An 18483-nucleotide genomic window follows, 5' to 3' on the forward strand; every position below is an offset into this window, starting at 1 on the left:
ATCCCTTAGTCATTCAGTGAGTCAGTGCCAGGGGATGGCTCTAGAGGTGTGTTTGCAGCCATAATCTAATTGGCTGGCTGGGGTTTTGTAATGTCACACGTAATCATTGACTACTACAAGTGCACAACTAGATTTTCATTTCCCCAAAATCCCAAGTTGCCTCAGTGAAAGGGGTCAGAGAAGGAAATGTTCAGTATTAAAGTGCTGCCTCCTTGCAGGGAGTCCAGCTACCCTTGCATCCTGTTTGTGACCTGCCAGGCACTTGAAAACAATTGACTTGTGTGTCTGGAAAATTGTATGTAGTTGAAATTAAGAGAAATAATATAGAAAAATTTTAAGCACCCATTCCCTTCTTGCCTGAATATATGTAAGGCTCATCCCTGGGCAGAGGGGTGGGAATGGCTTAGGCTGACCTTTTCTTTCTTGATCAGATTAGAAAGGCTTGCTAGCTGGGTGGGTGTCTTGAGATGAAGGAAGGGCAAGGATTCTGGGTAGGATTCTTTAAATCTTTCCTGTTTGATGCTGTCCCACTTTACACAGAACAATAATTCTTTGGGCCAGAGAGAGAGTGGGACTCATCTGAGAGGAAGAGATGTTGCTCCAATTAATATCAAAGTATTTTATACTTCTACAGGACAGACCTCCCACATCAAAATACTTAGCAGCCTGTGGTACAAGGCACTCTGAGAGGTGGGAGAGGTGAATTCAAGTCCCCTTAGGAGAGAATGATTTGAACGACATACATCCCAGCTGCTAGCCACTAGGATGTTGGTAGAAGGGTTTCTTATCCTTCTCCAAACGTGCTCTGGAAGAAAGACAGGGTTGGATGTGCTTCAGTTGCACCAGATAGGTTGGGCCTTTTGGGTTAGAGAGGGGGAAGAAAAGTTCAGTGGGGCTTAAGTGTGAAATAGGCCCCAATTTACTTTAGTGTTTTCCAGACTTAATGCTTTCTTCTGCCCAGTGGCAGAAATGGGGTGATTCCAGCACTGAGTAGTGATTTTTTTTTTTTTTCTGAGCACCTGAATTTTTGATTTGGAGGAAACAGGACATGTTGCTTCCAATTCTGAATCTAACCCTCTAAGATTATGGAACTTTTGAAATTGGACACAGGCTGCTCGAGCAGCGTTTTGTAGATCAAAGTTTAAAGCAGAACAAAAATCGTATTAGAAGCATATGTTCTTTCTTAACTATAGATAAAAGAACAAACACTTAAAGAATAAACGAAGAACAACAGCTTTGCAGATTTGCCTAGCCATTATAGACTGTGTAGGTTACAAGTGTTATGGGTGACAGAGTACTATTATATCAAGTGTTAGAGCTATTACAGGTCGATTTATCCCGGCATTTCCCTGAGTGTGTTGGTTTATGGCCTGCTGTAGTAGGGTTGGGCACTCTCATGCCCCCCTTACTTCAGCTAATGCTTTTCCTCACTTCTGACTGCTGCTGGTGAGGGGATAAATTAGTGTCTAGGGAAACTGCCTACTGCCACTGACTACTGCTGATTTTTTTTTTTATTTTTTTTTTTCCTGCTTGCTAACAGTGGACGGAGGCAGGGAAAAGTGGCAGTGGCAGGTGATGTGTATGGGGGTGAGCACATGTTTAGAATCATTGCTTCTAATGTGCCTGTTCCCCGCACTCCACTGTCCCCTGCAACCTTTGGGAAACGTTCATCAAGTAAGCCAGTAAAATAATCTACCTCTGGTTTCTGTATAACATTATAGGCTCAGGCCTGATCCAGACAGAGCCTGTGGCAGGAAAAAAAAGGGTCCTACTGTGGGTTGAATCAACCTGCTATTTCAAGGTATGAGCAATACATTTTCACCGGAGAACAATAGAGGCAAGACATTATTTCAAAACTGTACTGTGTTAGAGGTCTTAGTTGAACCATGCAATTGCTCTTAGCCAGCACAGTGTTTGTTTCATGCATCCTGAAGAATTGAGCTGAATCTACCAAATACACAATGAAAAAAGCAGGATATCCGAGATGTTCAGTTTACCCGAAATCCCATCAGCCCATTAAACACTACTCTGTCCTTGTGAGGGTGGGCTGAAAAATCTGGAGCAACAGCCATCTTGAGACCATTGTATTTTAAATCTCATATTTGCCAGGCTGCGTTTAGTTTACAATTGGATTTTAGCACTTTTGTCTCAGTCCTGGGCCAAGAGGACTTTTCTGCATCTCTCCATCAATGCATTGTGCTTGTTCTGTGTTAAGTAGAGGGAGCTATGGGTTTAAGCTGATAGGAACAGTGAGAACAGGGAGTCTTTATCAGTACTGCTAGTCTAACATGGTAGAAAATTGAGTCACGTCCCTAAAAATGTGACTGGCTTAAAATCTGTGATTATTATTATTTTTTTAAATAACTATTTTAGATCCTCCCCCCCCATTTTCTTTTTTTCAGCTCTTGGGATCTGTAGAGGTCTCTTAAATAAAAGCTGAGAGCCTCAAAATCATTTGACTCCAGCACCTGAGGCTGCCTGCACACATGCCGGGAGGTTGTTCTGGTGTGCTGTAAATACAGGTCAGAGCAGACTTGATGAATTGAGTCTGCTGGAGCGTTCTAATTAGCGCGCTCCATCCAGCCTCCACTTCTCATGCATTAGTATCCTTGTGCTTCAAAATGGCAGGAGGGCACTTTACCTGAAGCTCATTTGATGAGCTTTAGATAAAGTGCCCCGACACCATTTTCAAACGTGGGGATGCTGATACATGAAATGCTGAGGGCACTTTAATGAGAGTGGCCATGAGAGCCCTGCTCGTCAAAGCGCTCCCTTCTCCCCCTGGAGCACTTGGAGAAATGCCCAGTTTTTAAGGGGAACCTCCCCCACCCCCCCAAGTCCCAGATAGTGAAGATATGGAGAATTCATAGTTATACAGCTTGGATAGACTAAGAAACATAGCTTTTCCTATTTACCAAACAAAGCTTACTCCAAATAGACTGCAAAAACTATGTCCAAGCGCTGGAATTAGGTTGGAGAGTGAAATGCTACAGCTGTTGCTCAGCAAGCCGCTACACCATACAACATCAAAGTCTGTAGTAGTAAGCAAGTGCATTTCTGGTTTGTCTGCAAGCACTTAAAATACACCAGGAGTCCATTACAGAGAAGGATGATCTTCTGTTTGAGGCATGAGACTAAAGGCCAAAAAGCCAGGATTAGAAGGCTGAATGGTCTGAGTGGTCTAATTCTGGTTCTGATAAAAACTTCCTAACTGAACCTGCACTCAAAAAAAATCTTCCATTGGCCTTCTACCAGTGATGGCCAGGGCAGACCTGCCTCAGGAGTCTTGGTCAGACTGTTTTTGCAGGCTGCTCATAGCAGGCTTAAGTGACATGCTGGTGAAGACTCCTTCAGTCAGTCTGTCTTGCCCATTCTACTGTGCGCTAGTGGAGATGCACAGTTGACTAACAGAGTAGACCTGTGTATAACTGTCAGTATAGACAGCTCCCTTGTGATATTGGCTCAGTCCCCCAAGCTTTGATTATTTCTGGGAACTGTTTATCATCTCCAGTGTAGTTCCATCAGGCAAAGCAATAACAGTGGCAGGCAGTGGTCTGTGGTTCTGGTAAGGCACATTCCTTTTCCGTTTGCCTCCGTTTGCAGGCCTGTAAAAGGGTGATGATAACTCCCTACTTTACAGGGCCACTGTAAGAAGTACATTATCAAAGAGAACTAGGGATGGAAGGGACCTCCATTGGCCATCTAGTGCAACCCCCTGCCTGAGGCAGGATTATCTCTATCCAAACCATCCTCTGCAAATCTATCATGCTAACCTCTTGGAGCAAGTGTAGACAGTCAAAAAGCCCAAGGCTGAATGGATTCAATTTTCACAGGTTAATCATAGATTGAACTGACAAGCAAGTGAACAGATGCCCAGTTTTGATTCTAGAAATGCAGCCACATGTCTGCAGCAGCCTAGACCAGAAGCCAGGGGGTGCTAGAGCACGCCTCCCTGCTCCACTGGAGCAGGCAGCTTGGGTCAAGGCTAGTCAGGCCACTTTCCTAGAAGGAGGTGTGGGGAGGGACTTGCAAGGGAGGTGCAAAGAATCCTGGGATGCTGGGGGACTGAGTTAACTTGAATCTGGAGGGGATCTGGGACAGAAGAACAATTAGCCTATTTTACTTAAATCAGTTAAGTCTGGTACTCATCCATCCAGATTTATCTTAAACCAGTTTTGGCCATTTTGAAAGTGGTTTATGTGCACTGAACTTCTGTTGTGTTACAGATTTGAACCAGTTTCCGATCCCTTAGACGGGTTTATGCGTAATTTCTGTCCTTAGCTTTAGTAAAACTACTGTCAACCCTGACGCAACATACAACATTACACCCTATTTATTTGAGTTGCCAGCCAATTGATGATAGGCAGTATGGAGAAGCTTTAAATAAAACAATAGCACTCTGTGTTGTGTGGTGTTGCTGTGTTTCTCCTCAAAGGTAGCTTGTATTAAAATGTGTGGATAAACATTTTCCTGCATATAATATTTATGGCTCTGTTAATAAAACATGTTCATCCAATAGCTGTTACATGAATGTGTGTAATTCTCTCTCAAAATGACATTCTTCTTCCTTCAAGGCACTGCCATGTTTGTGCTGCATGTCTCTACACAGAATAGCACCCATTTTATCCTCATTACCCGTCTGTCTCTCTTGGATGCTGTTTTTTTTGCCTTGTCCACTTCCCCTTCTAGTCCCTTCAGAGAGCTAATGCACAACACGGTAAGTACTTCCATGCAGGGAGCAGCATGCCAGTACAGGTATTATGACAATTTTTGTGGCTATTAGTTGGAGATGGCTGCCTCTAACTGGAGAGGGTCACCTGTAAAGGCACCCTTCTGCTGTGCTGTGGCCCAGGAAATCTCTTACCCGCCTTTACAAATCAAGTGATTTTCCAGAGAAGTGGGAATCCAGCATAGAGGTCATAATGCTGAAGGGCCAACAAGAGGGCAGGCTATGCTCTTTCATGAAGGCTAACGCATACCAAAAAAAAAAAAAAAAAAGTGCTAGCATTTGTTTGTTCTGCAGGAGAAAACGCCCCTCCTTTGCAGTGTGAGGGCAGAAAAATATCCTTGCAGGATGCAGTCCTTTCATTACACAGCCTTGTCAATACCTTTTGTTGGAAGAAGAGTTGGAAATTAGCTAGAACCACGTACACTTTTGCCTTTGATTGCTCTGCTGCTGTGATTTTATCAGCCAGCCTCTGAAAAGCTTCATCAGCCTGACGTCGGCATTGTAGGCCATTTTCTGTTGCACATCAGGGCACTGGGAGCAGGCTCTTGTCCGGACCCCAGACTCTGAATTGTGGGAGAATTCTGGAATTCCAAACTAGGCCTCCGCTCCTTGTGAGCTGAGCGGGGTCAGCCCCATGGACGCTGCACAACCAGGAGCAGGCAAAACAAATGTGGAACAGAACAGAGCCCTAAATGATTTGGGGTTTTTATCCAGCTTGTTATCTTATGTATTTTTTTTAATCCCAGCAAGAAATAATCCTTTTTTGTAAGAATAAAAATGGCTTGATGCCACAAGAAAATAAAAGGAAGCCCTACATAGTGCTGTGATGATTTGCAAGGCTAGATAGAGACTCCATAAGGCTTTTTCAAATAGACTCCAATATTTTCAGTGCTTAAAGAGGAGCAAGTATGTGATACTTTTTGAAGTGCTGATTTACAATGGACCCTAGCTGAGTGCATTATAATTTGCTACCAGAAGTTCCAAAGTACCAGTACTTTCAATAATGAGAAGAGAAACCCTAATATGACAAGACTTTTGTATTGTGTTTAATGAAAAGCTAAAATGTGCTAATTTGTAAGTCCTGTTGTGGTAGGGGCATTAGAGGCTTTTGAAATGCATTACTGACTTATGAAGTATTAAGAAAAAGTGACATTTTGCTACTAACAGAAAAGTCAATTATAACATTTCAACATTTTAGAAACTTGCTGATGCAGGAGGGAAGTTAATAGAACAGTCAGTTTCACTTTGTATTACAGAATTTTGTTTTTGCTGCAGAGAAGCATGTTCTGTTTTTTTAATGGCCACTTAAACAATAAGTTGCAACAAGCTGTGCATGAATGAAAGGCAGCTGCATGCCCGTTGGGTGTGCTGTGAAGTCCACATTGGCAGTTAGATTTATATGAGTGTGCCTACAGGCCCCAACCCACTTCTACCTACTGTTCATATCATGGAAGAGACAGTCTATGTTCTGCTGAGCTTCCATTCCAATCAGTAGTAGGGTGCGACTGGAAACCATCCTGCAGGTAAAGGGACTTGCCCAAGATCACACAGTAAATCAGTGACAGGGATGGATGGAAATTGAATTTAGGCCTCACAGTGAGGCTTAAACAGCATTCCATTCTTGGATGAATTTCACCTTGATGTGCACTTAGCAAAAGAGAAATAAGATTTTTTTTCAATGCCCTAGCCCCACCCCTATGCTACTTTTGAACACTTTTTTTCTTTTCTGCCTGGGGAGAACTAGAGCCACACGTTTGTTAAACTTCTTGAAAAATGAACATTGAAAGGTAAGTGGAAATGATGTCAATCTTATTGTAACATTGCCAGAACACTTCAGTACTCCTTGGAAGATCCCTATGAGAAGTAGCTGACTTTCTCTAAATCGCTGTAAGTACCAAAGAAAAATGCTTCATGTGAAGCTGGCAAGGATAAAAGGCAAATGTTGGTTCTGGTTCTACAAGGAGTTATGGTATCTAATTAAATGTTTTTGGCACTGAAGAGAACCAAAAAGCTTGACATAAAAGGAGGGCTCTAATAATACTGTAGGTCTATGTTCTGAAAATATGACTTCATAACATTTACAGTCATATTTAACTAGCTGTTTCTATTATTAATAAATTATTGCTCCTGGAGCAGACCAGTGCTTAGAGCTTAGATACTTTGGTGTTCCCTCTTTTGCTAATTAGGATCTGGTACATGTACCATTTGTCAGGATTATAAGGATATGTGTTATGGTTGGTCAGATTAATGAATGGTTGAATGGGATCTTGAGATCCATGATTAAAGATGGCAGATAAAATCACTCTTGTTATCTTGGCTGTATCCTTGAATTTTCTTCCAAAAAAGCAGCAAGGAGACTTGCAGTAAAGGAGCTAGAAGGAGAAGAGTGCAAAGCAGTTGCACCTGAATCACTCAAACAATGGATACTTTTTAGGTTTCATAGGGTTAGTGCAGGTGAGATTTGCATAGCTACATGGGTCACAGACATGTGTTCCCACCTGGCCTTTCCATCAAATTGCTTTCATTATCTTTTCCTTAAAATGCTCAGTTGCCTCATTTCGAGTTCTAAACAGCATTACTAGTTTAGAACTCATTACTAGTATCTAGATACCATGGCTGAAATTTTGTCCTAATGCTTCTCCCATTGAATGAAATGATTGTATTATTATTGACTGCAATGGGAGCAAAGCTAGTGTAGCACTAAATGCTCCTACAAAACCCATGACATGTATGTGAGAGTTATACCACACTGGTGGTGATACAAGGACTTAGCATGAAGGTAATTGCACCTCTTATTGAGATGGAATTTTTGTGGAGCATTTTTATTTTAAACATTTTCATGAAAAGATAATAAAGCAATAAGTGACTTTTGTTAAAGTGATATTATTATTTGGTTACTATATAACCACGTTATACTGTGGTCATTATGTAAATCTCTTCACATGGGTGAACTCCTGAAATGTCAGGTTACCATTTGTGAGCAATGGTTGCCACTGGAGTTGTAAGTGCTTTAATGCCACTCTTACCATTCAGATATTTTTGTATTTTTTCATCATTTTCATTACTTAAAGGCACCACTTAAAAAAAAAAAAAAAAAAAAAAAAAAAAAGGCAGTGCAGATGATGCTTTTTTGATGCATCTTTCTAGATCTGCAAAAGTTGTGAAAATTTAGTTATTTTAGTTAGTGGCATATTTCTTTGTTTCTGTTTGTTTATTTTACTGATAGCTATGTCAATTTAGATGTATTTACATGATGAAAGCTTATTTCCCTTTCTGGATAGGAATAAGCTATACTGTTATAACCGTTTCCATATCTGCAATTGTGGGAAATGTTCTCCTTCAATTAAATAAATATAGTTAATTAAAACTATACAGCTGTTGAATAGGTAAGGCTTTAGTATAACATCTGGAAATTAACACCTGGTATGCTTCCTCAATATTTAGTTAAAAATTATTTAAAAAAATACTTTCAATATGCAAAGGTATTTCCTAAGCCTTAAAGTATAAAATGCATCATTAACATTTGACTTAAAAGGTGGTACTGAGGTAGGTTATAAGGGTTTGAATTTCTTCATACTTTTTCCCAGTTTAATAATAGTTTGGGAGGAAAATGAGTAAATAAAAAGCTTATTGCTCCTGAGTAGCTCTTTTGTGGCCCTTTGACTTCCCAGCTCTGAGAGATGAATCTAATTTACAGTTATCTAATTACACACCAGCTTGTATAGGAGTCTTGTTTCTGAAATGTAAATAGTGTTGTTTTATGGACTTATCAGCCATCAGAATTATCTTAGGCATGTGCTATCTAAGACAATTTCCTATAATGTAAGGATCCATATGTTTCAGCTTTTTGTCTATCCTTTTTCTGAGTATTGTTGGTAAATTATTTGTATTTTCTGTCTTAAACCTAAAGAATGTTCAAATTTCTTTTTGCCAATGTTTAATCATTTAACACAAATCTAAAGCAACTTGTGCTTATGGGGCCTTTCAAGCAGATAGCCCTTCAAAGTGCTGGACGAGTGCTGACATTTGGATCATTGCTGTGGGGGAGACAAAGAGTATTTCACACAAGAGTAAACTGCAACAGCTGAGAGCATAATTTTCACCAGTCTGGTAGATTTGGTTGGCTTTGTTTTTGGTGCACAGTTTAAAATGGCTAGAAATCTTAAATGAGGCACACAGTATTAATGGGTTTCTTTGGAACTTGGAGCAGCTTTCCTGAAGTTATATAGGTAGGGAGGTGCCTAGCCAAAATTAGACCTCTGGGTTTATGATACTACAACCAACCTGTGCTCTGACCACAGGATAAGCCACCTGTGGAACCATGCAGATTTATCAGACTGAACTGTCAGTACCAAAGTTTGCACTGAATTTACACATTAGCTCTAGAGCTGTTTCTAAACCACATTACAATGCGAAAGGCCAGATTGCGGCTGAGCCTTTAGACATTTTGGGGTTGTGTCCTGCTCCCTGTTCATGACTGCATTTTAATGGTGCATGGGGAGTCTGGAAGAAAAGTCTGTTTTATCTGTTTTTCACCTCCATGTGGTTAAAGAAGAAAATAGGAAGGAAGAACGAACAGTTTAAAAAGTCATGTCATATGCAGTTCTCTTGGGTTTGTGGAAAGCAATTAAACCAATTAATTTATTGGTAAATTATCTTATGATGAAGTACAAAATAACTGCAATGAAACTGACATTCACATTAATACCAAATTAGTTACTGTATTATGACTGTTCTTACAATGAATGCCCAGTAATTTAATAGTAATGGGACATTTAAATAATTTAACTGATAATTCTGCAGATCACTTACATATATAAATGAGCGTGACAGCTTCCTTTCTCTGCTTTGCTGGTGCTTTTGAATTAGCTTTCTCTTGCTAGGACTGCAGAATGAACAGTTCTGGTAGGTGGACACCTTGACACATTTGCATTGGGATTCCACTGGGAGAAATCAGGAGGAGATGGTTCCTCTCTGCCCCTTTCAAATGCCCTTCACTGAATCATTGCACACTACTTAAGAGTGGTATCATTATAACAAATTGTACTAATCCTGTTGGGAATTTTCAGAATGAGGGATTCTACTCCACCCAACCTTTGAGTTGTGATTCCATTTTCCATAAATGCAAAATGTCAACAGAAATGCTGGTAGTGTCTTGAAACGGAAAACCCTAAATGTTTACTGCATTGCCAGATCCATTCCTAAAATGGTATGTGTTACAAGAAGCCTTTGCCACAGATGCATTCTGTTGGGGTCCTGGCTATGACCAGGGCTTCTAGGCATTGCCACAGTACAAATAATTCATGCTTCACGGCATCTACCAGTTGTATATTTAATTATAGTAGTTCTCTGAGCAGAAAAATCAGATCCCCTGTGTTAGAAAAGCTGGCCTTTGTATAGACAAGCCTGCTTTGGTAATTTGTTTGAGCAGATACTGAAGGAGAGCTGGCAGTCCTGACAGCATTACAGTATTGCCACTGTTGGTGAAGACACAGGTGTGACTAATGTAGAGCTTTAAAACTAACCAGCTTGAATACCAGTAGCAGCCAGGCTGCAGCAGTCTGGAGCTCAGCACTGACTGAGATACACTTGAAAGAGCAGGGTAAATTAACCCACCCTTAGCTCCATGCTGCTGTAGCTACAGTTTGTTTAAAGTTATCTTGGATAACCTTTACACTACCCTGTGATTTGTTTTAGCATAGACATACTGACATAGGCAGGCCCCTTTTTCTACAAGACCCACAGTTTAGAGTTCAAAATATTTTCTTAGTAAACTTATTTATAAAAGCAGCTATCAGAATGTTATAAACGAAAACCAGTTTTACATTGAGTGTGGAGTGTAATTACATTGTACCTGGCATACAATTTAGAAGTAATTCAACCTGTAATTTTTGCAAATAATAAAAGCCAGACAAAATACCTTTAGCAGCATTGCTTTTGTGAACACTATTATCCTCACAGTGGGACTTAATGTTAGAAAATGAAATAGGGTCACTTAATTACATAGTTCTGTCATTAACACTGATTGCTGTGTGCACTGCCTTTGCTTCATGCAACAGCTTTTTCTCAACTAGCTACACTTTCCCTAATAATGATTACATCGAGTGCTTAGATAGCATTAAAATTGCTCCCTAATCTTTTTAGAGGACTGAATCGCTTTTAAACGAGTGTTATAGGTATAAGGCTATGCACCTCAGAGTGATCTGGCTGCTTTCTGCCTTTCTGGCAATGCAAGTCAGCTGTAAACCCAGTTTAGCAAACCAGTTAAATGCTCCCACAGTGTTTTCTTGCTATGTGGATATGCCAGTTGTGGTTTCTACACCCCGGTCCTATTAAAAAGCCATAGCTTACAAGAATAGAAGCGGAACAGCATTATTAGGTACAGTTGAAAGAGAAATTGTGAAGATAAAGAGATAATTTTATAAGATGTTGAATACTGGAAGGATATGTGGGAAAACTGGAAGCTAGAGTCTATCCTGACATACACATCTGTGCAAGAGTATAAGAAAGCATAAAGTACTTTGTGCCCCTGTAAATGGAGTTAGGAATGGGGCAGCATATTTTTTCCTGCTTTTGAGTTGAATACTGGCATTATGGGTGAGCTTGCTTGAATATTATATAATATCCTTAGTTACATCTAGCTTAAATTTTAATCTTATTAGATCACATCATACCATCAACCCTGTTGAAGTTGAACATAACTATTATGTTTTAAGAAGTCAAAGGGGTTGAGGGTAAACTTGTCCAAATGAATATTCCCAGTGACTGTAGACAACAAAAGGTTAAAGCCAATATGGCAGTGCCACTTAAACTTCTGACAGTCTTCAAGAAGGATCATTGGCGAATGATTATTTGGAATATGATGTGCTCGGGGCCCCAAAATTTGGAAAACATGCCGAGGCTAGAAGTCTCTGCAAAAAAAAAAAAGACACCAAATTTTGTAGCCATTCTGTGTAAGTAATTAAATACAGGGCAGTATAATTTCATGCTTATAGAATTTCATTGTTCAGGACATGACAATATTTTAGCAGCCAGGGGGCTAATTACCAATGGGATTCTAACTGCTGTAGATTGGGGGGGGAAATCTATACAAAGAAAGGTCTTGCTTTTCTGCTCTGAAATGTTGTCAGGCTCAGGTGGATTTTTGTTGGAATTATTTCATTTCCACTGAATACAAGTGCTGTTGTAGAATAGATGAACCAGTACCTAGGGCACTGAAATAGTGTCCTCTCCATTAGAAAAAATGTGTGTTGAATTCCAGTTTTTCACTGTCACACACAGGTCCTGTAGGACCTTCATGGAGTTGGTCAGTGAACTTTGTCTCATCTCTCATTGGTAGAACTGGGAACACTATTTATATAACCAATTAGAGCAGCTTGTTTTAGCCCTACTTCTAAACTATTCTAGATGCTAGTGACACAAGAGGCTTATTTTTGAGATAATCAATACTTAGCAATTACTAGTAATGAGTTAGCATTCCCCTTCCCCTCTTATTTCCCTTTCCCCACCATGCCTAGTAATATTGTTAAAGTCTTGTACAGTTGATCTTTCACACAAGGCTCGTCAGGCTTTTCCGAAGTTGTATCACCTTCCACATCATCAGCTTTTCCAGCATTATTTTGGGGGTATGGAAACTTGCATTTCCGACCCTACTTTGCTAAGAGAAGTTAGATAAGTAGGTTTTTGCTTTCTGTTCTCTGTCAGGAGAAGTATCTACTGCAGAGCGATCTGTGACCAGTTTCTAGGTAAAGATGAATTTTCTAGGATTTATTTCCCAGTATCTTTTTTCGGAAGTGACTCTTGACATACCTTTTTATGGGTTTGGGTTGCAAATTAAAATAGAAGAATATAATGCGTATTACAGCTACTCCTTGCTTAATGTCATAGTTATGTTCTTGAAAAATGCGACTTTTAAGTGACTCCAATTACATCATAGTAGTTACCTACTAGCAGGCAGCAGCCAAACAATGTTATAACTGAACACTGCATGACTTTAAATGGGTATGTTCTCTAATAGATCAACAATGTAATAGTGAAAAATGTTAACTGGGACAGCGTTAAGTGAGGAGTGCCTGTACAATGTTTTGGCTTTGAGCTAACAAAGGTATGTTCAGGCATTTGGATACCATGGTTATGATGAGGTTTTCATGAGCATGGCATTAAAACTTAAATAGATAAGATTTATTTGTTATGGATTCCCATTGTGAGAGGAAAGATTTTAAGCCCCTAGTCACATAGAGATAAAGGTTGATATTTGTGTTCATAATTACTACAGTATATAGGAATTTAGGAATACACCTGTCGTACCTGTGACCCCCTCCCCGTTGATCCTCAACAGCTGTGTCCACTTAAACAAAATGTAGTTATCCCATTTTTCAGTTCTTTAATGTTTTTTCCTAGGCCATGCCCCTAGCTACAGAGAAAGTCAACCCCCACAGAATCTAGCAATCTGACCATGGGATAAAATTCCCTCTTCAACCCAAAGGTGGCAATAAGTCTGAGCCTGAGAAGAAGGGCAAGACCCTCTAATGAGGTACCTTTGAGTTTTAATCCCAGCGGGAACGGTAACACATCCCAGTAAAAATCCCCAGCTTTGGCTGCAGCCAACACCCAATACTTCTGAGGCAGGTGAACCCTGCCCTTTCCCTCCACCTGCCCCTTGACACTGGTAGCAACAGGAGGGGAAAAAATTCCTTCCCAGCCCCATGGAGCAATGAGCAAATCCAAGAAGTGTGGAAAAAAATCCCCAAACAGCTTCCATTGTGTTCAGCGAGCTGGTGTGTTAGCAATTCAACTTTTCAGCTGTGTAGTTTGATCTAGTCGGTATCACATAACACTCAAATAAATACTGTCAAGGTAAACTTCCTGCTTTGATTCTTTTGTTTGTTTTTTACTCACGTTCAGATGCATGAATTTTTGTACATGTGGTACTTGTGGACAGGCAAGGTGCTATTGGTCCTCATATGAAAAGAAATGCTTTGTGACTAATGGCAAGGATCTTTGGGTAGATGTGATATCTTTTATTAGACCAACTGGGTAGTTGGGGGAAAAAACGTTCTTTGCAAGCATTTGGGCACAAGCACCCTTCTTCGGGCATAGGAAGCCTCTGCCGTTCTGAGGTCCCCAAGGAATGAACAATAGCAGAGGCTCCCTATGCCCGAAGAAAGGTGCTTGTGCCCAAAACCTTGCAAAGTCATTTTTTTTTCTAATGACTCAGTTTGTCTAATAAAAGATATCACATCTACCCAAAGAACCTTGCCTCCCTACGTCCTTAGACCAACATGGCTACAACCAAAAACTCTGTAACTAATGTTGTTTAGTCTGAGAGCAGGCTGCATTAAGAGCCTTGTAATAGCCCCTGGTCAGACAAAGATTAGAGACGGAGTTCTTACAGTATCAACTGTTTTATTGGGAATTATAATCTATTAGACACACAAGTATGTAAAGGGGTTAGTTTTAGAAAGTATACAGTTTGTTAAAATAATTGAAGAACTTTAATGTGACATCAATTTTTAAACAGAATTCCTCATTGAAATAAATGAGGAGTTTTGACTAAATATTGATGGACTGATAGAGTTTTAAGTAATTAAAAAAACAAAAACAGAAACCTTAACCTGTTAAAATTAGTGATACTTGAGAAATTCAGTGGTCATTAACTCTTTATCCTGAGAGTTAGAAGTCACACTGGCGTGTTATTTCATACTGGAACTTTTTTTCTGGAACACATTTAGAAATAATTTATTCGGTGAAGTCACACACATACTTGGGACTTGCTTGCACCTCTCTTCTCTTTTTAACCTCCTCCTTAGAAACATGGATTGGTGACATTTGTCGATGTGTTTCTTGAGGAGTTCTCATCTAGGAAATCACTTCTTCTTTTTTCCTTTCTTTTCTCCTTTTTTTTTTCCTTTATCCTTTCCTTTTCCTTTTGCCTTTTCTGGTTCCTCACCTTCCATTAGTGCTTTGGCTCGTGCTTTTCCCAAGGGTGTCTTGGCATACCAAGCCTGGATAACAAAAAATAAAGCATGGGACCATTTAAGGTATTTTTTTCCTGTACAATGGAGTATTTCTTACAGAACCTTAAAATCCTGCTTGGCTCGTGGAGAAGCAGAAATGAAGTCCTTAGATCTCCCAAGAACACTGTTATAACAAGTGTAGCAACTGTCTGCTTGAAGGGTCCCTCATTAACATGAATACATAGCTGTGCCATTTGTGTTGCTATAGTTATGGGAATGTTAGAACTTCTATGATCAACCCTATTTCCAGGGGTGTATAGTGCTTGTCAAAACTCCCTCTGGTCTGAAACTTGGCATTATAAGGAGCATAATTTTTGGTTGTTCTACAAATCTGTTCATTTGCTTTTAATTTCACTGGGAGAGTAAAAAAATCATTAAAAAGCTGTTTATTGGTTTCAGATGCTTGTTCATAGTCCTGTGACTTGTAAATGGCTTTGTTTTAGTTGCTTTGCAAATTTGCCAGGCTCTCAGGCTGTAATGTTAGCAAGGCCTCACTAAGCTCTGTTAAAATAATTTAAATGGTTGAGTTGGGGATGTTCTAAAATTGGTGATGTGGATTAAATGGCCTTTTCCCAAATGGTACTCACAAAATTGAAGGCTGTACTAGGGACCAAAATGTTACTAGATATTGTTGTCCATAATAAGGTGCTTTTATTTTTGCAAAGACTGGCCATTCCCATCTTTCACATTACACCAGGAATGAATTTGCCTCTCTCCCCTTCAATCTGAAAGAGCTGTATTTTGATGTTTCTGTCTGTTTTTCACTTTAAAACCTCCACCAAAGCACTCATCTCTCTTGTCTTGCACTCTGGTCTTTTTTTGAATTACATCTGCACCTTCTTCATCCCTGTTCTTTCCTTATCAATTGCACACCAACTGTCCACAAGGCTCTCTTCCCATCTGTTGTAACTCAAATACTGCCTGTAAACATAGAGTAGTTTCCTGCAAGTTGTGCTTGATATGGCTGCTAAAAGAAGCTCATTTTGTCTCACTTACCAGTATGGGACAGGAACAAGCAGTAGTGAAAACTATCAAGACCCTCTGGCTGTGAGAAGTAAGGCCAGTGAATTTGAGGAAATGCTGTTCTTAGCTACTCTTTTTCCCAGCCACAGAGCATATTACTCATCTCCCAGGGAACTCGCTGCTCCCAAAGGTGTTCATCTGATCAGAACCTGTAGGGCCTTATGGATTAAAATGCCTTAAAAAGGTAAATGAAATCTAGCATGTGCAAAATGTCCAAGCAGATGCTCAACAGGTACAACTGATTCTGGCCTAGCATCCCTGGTGTACAGGCAATATCATTGTCCAACCATGCTTATCTGACTCCATCTCCTTAACTTCATCTTGCACTAATTCAGGACTTATCTAAACCTAGATGATCTGAATAATTAGATTCTGCCATATCTTGTGGGCATGCAGTGCACATACACTTGGGAAGTACCTGAATACCTTTGAGAGAATGAAAACAACATCTCAAAAACCTTGAGCTCTTGAAACCTGCAGAATTTCTGAAAAGTAATGAAACAATGTGGCAGGTTCCACAGCCCCCTCTATGCATTGGCAACAAAGGCCTTGCTTTATCTGATTTGTAATGTCTGGTTCACTTTTCACTACCTTTTCTGTATTTCCAATTTAATTAAACTATTTTAAACTGCGTGTAGCATGATACATTCTCCAGAAATTCTTTGAACAGGTGGAAATGCTTCATGAAATTATTGACAGCGTCGTCATAGCAAGAATAAAAAAAGATTAGATATTCTTATGAACAACAATAGCCAGAGTTAGGGTAACAGTTTATCAGGGATCGAAACACTCGAGTATTGGGACATAAGATAATAAATAACTGCCTGGAGCTAGGAAAAACTATGTATGGAGTATGCTATTTCAGTAAGGGGTTTCTTGTACCCTTTTCTGACAGATCTTGAAATGGCCACTGTCAGAGGCAGCATGCTGGACTGGTTGGTTATAGCTACCCATATGTCTCTGTTTTAGATATTTGTGGGTGCATCTACATGTCCAATTAGTGTGGCTGAATGAACTCTGGTGCAGTATGAGCCAGAGTTTATTACTCCTGGGCTCACATCTGCACCCAGGACCACAGCATGCTGAGCTGTTGGGGTGGTGCCAGAGGCGATCCAAACAGGGTGTGGGGCCCAGGGCAAATCAGCCCATGCAGGGCCTTGCTCCCACTCCGATCCCATGGGCCATGGATCTGAAAAAGCTGCCATTGCCATTGGTGACAGTGGTGGTGGCAGCTGGGGGGGGAGGGATGACTTTAACCAGCTCCACACTGCTGCTACTCCGCTGGGCTCCACAGGGCCCCCCAAAGCATGGGGCCCAGAGCAGTTGCCCCGATTTTGCCCCCACTTAGGGATGGCCCTGGGCGGCGCAGCCCTGGCTGGCAGAGGGCGAGCTTAACAGTCTGGGGCTGCTCCACCCTGCTCAAAGTGCTGCAGAGGGGCTGGCTGGGGCATGAGGGCACCACAGTGTGGGGTTAGCTGGCAGGCAGCCCCTGCACTGTAGCATACTTGTGTCCCAGCCAGCCCCAGTCGATATCTATGTGTGCACTACAGTGCACTAAACAGCTCCAGCCTAAGAGAGTACTTGTGTTGGGCAGTTCTATTCTACAGTGGCATTAGTTTACTCTGGCCTAATAGTGCTGCATGTGTAGATGGTGACACTTCACAGTGGAGCCAGTAAGTCAACTCCACAGTAGAGCGTACATGTAGATGTCCCCTGGGTTTACATATTTAAAGCAGACATTTTGAGAAAATTCATTTTAAGAAATCATATTATGATTAATGTTTGCATTCTTTATATTCGTTTTTGGGAACAGTGGCAGAATAATAAAGGTCAAATGAGATGAGTATTCAGAGTGAATTGAAATTAAAAGATTTTTCACAGTACTAATCCTCCTTTTGAATACTGCCTTAAGTTTTAGCCATTTCACTTCAAAAAGGACAAAGCAAAGCAACGAAGAAGGTCCAGCAAAGAGCAATGAAAATGATTAGAAGCTATGGGGAAATGGACCTCATATGCAAAGAGATTAAAAGACGTGACTTAATTAACATTGAAGGCTTTCTTGACAATTCTTTCTACTAACCCATAATACCAGGATTACGGCTAAAGTATGTGACATTTAATGGAAACAAATGTTAAAACTGATAAAAAGATATCTATTTTAAGGAAGTAATTAAAGCAAATAAGTAACCACCACAGGATGTTGAAGAAACTATATTTTAGTGAGCTTCAAAATTGAGTTTTATTATTATACTTTCTGTTGTACAAAGCATGTATACTTATGCTAATAGGATTAATGTTTGCCATTTTACCAGTTCAACTAAAAGTTACAACAAAGACCAGGCCTCACACTACAAGGTACAAGTAGATTACTACCTGAGGTTGAGAATTATGATTTTCTTTCTATGCTATAACATTCAGCTATTGTTACCTGAGGTGAGATGCTTAACTGGATGGCAAGTGTGATCAAATCACACAAATGTTGGCCATGTTCAGTGTGGCGGAGCACCTTTTGGGGTGCTCGCCACTTGAGGGCTCTCACAGGCTCCAAGGGGAGCCTGCTTTGGAGCAGCAGCTGGGAAAACTTTCCCCTGGTACCATTTAAAGGGGAAGATGTGTTGCAGGGCACTGTGGGTGCCTGCCACTTTAAGACCAGAACCAAGCGGTGAGCAGGTGCTTAATTGAGGCAGCCATTTTAGATCTCTGACTGCCTATATA

At 40.4% G+C, this 18483-nt stretch overlaps 1 protein-coding gene across 1 annotated transcript in view; it reads right to left on the reverse strand.

Annotated features, from left to right (window-relative positions):
- Positions 1–14140: 14140 nt before the first annotated feature.
- Positions 14141–18483, reverse strand: part of DRC11 (dynein regulatory complex subunit 11) — a 185543-nt gene continuing 181200 nt past the window's right edge. Inside the window, exon 20 of the mRNA XM_090041693.1 lies at positions 14141–14733. Within this exon, the coding sequence (XP_089897819.1) occupies positions 14596–14733 (138 nt within the window). The 3' untranslated portion in view covers positions 14141–14595. The remainder of the gene's footprint in view (positions 14734–18483) is intronic.

The sequence above is a fragment of the Crocodylus siamensis genome, chromosome 4 (assembly GCF_052110815.1).
Source record: "Crocodylus siamensis isolate JL-2025a chromosome 4, ASM5211081v1, whole genome shotgun sequence".
Classification (NCBI taxonomy): domain Eukaryota; kingdom Metazoa; phylum Chordata; order Crocodylia; family Crocodylidae; genus Crocodylus; species Crocodylus siamensis.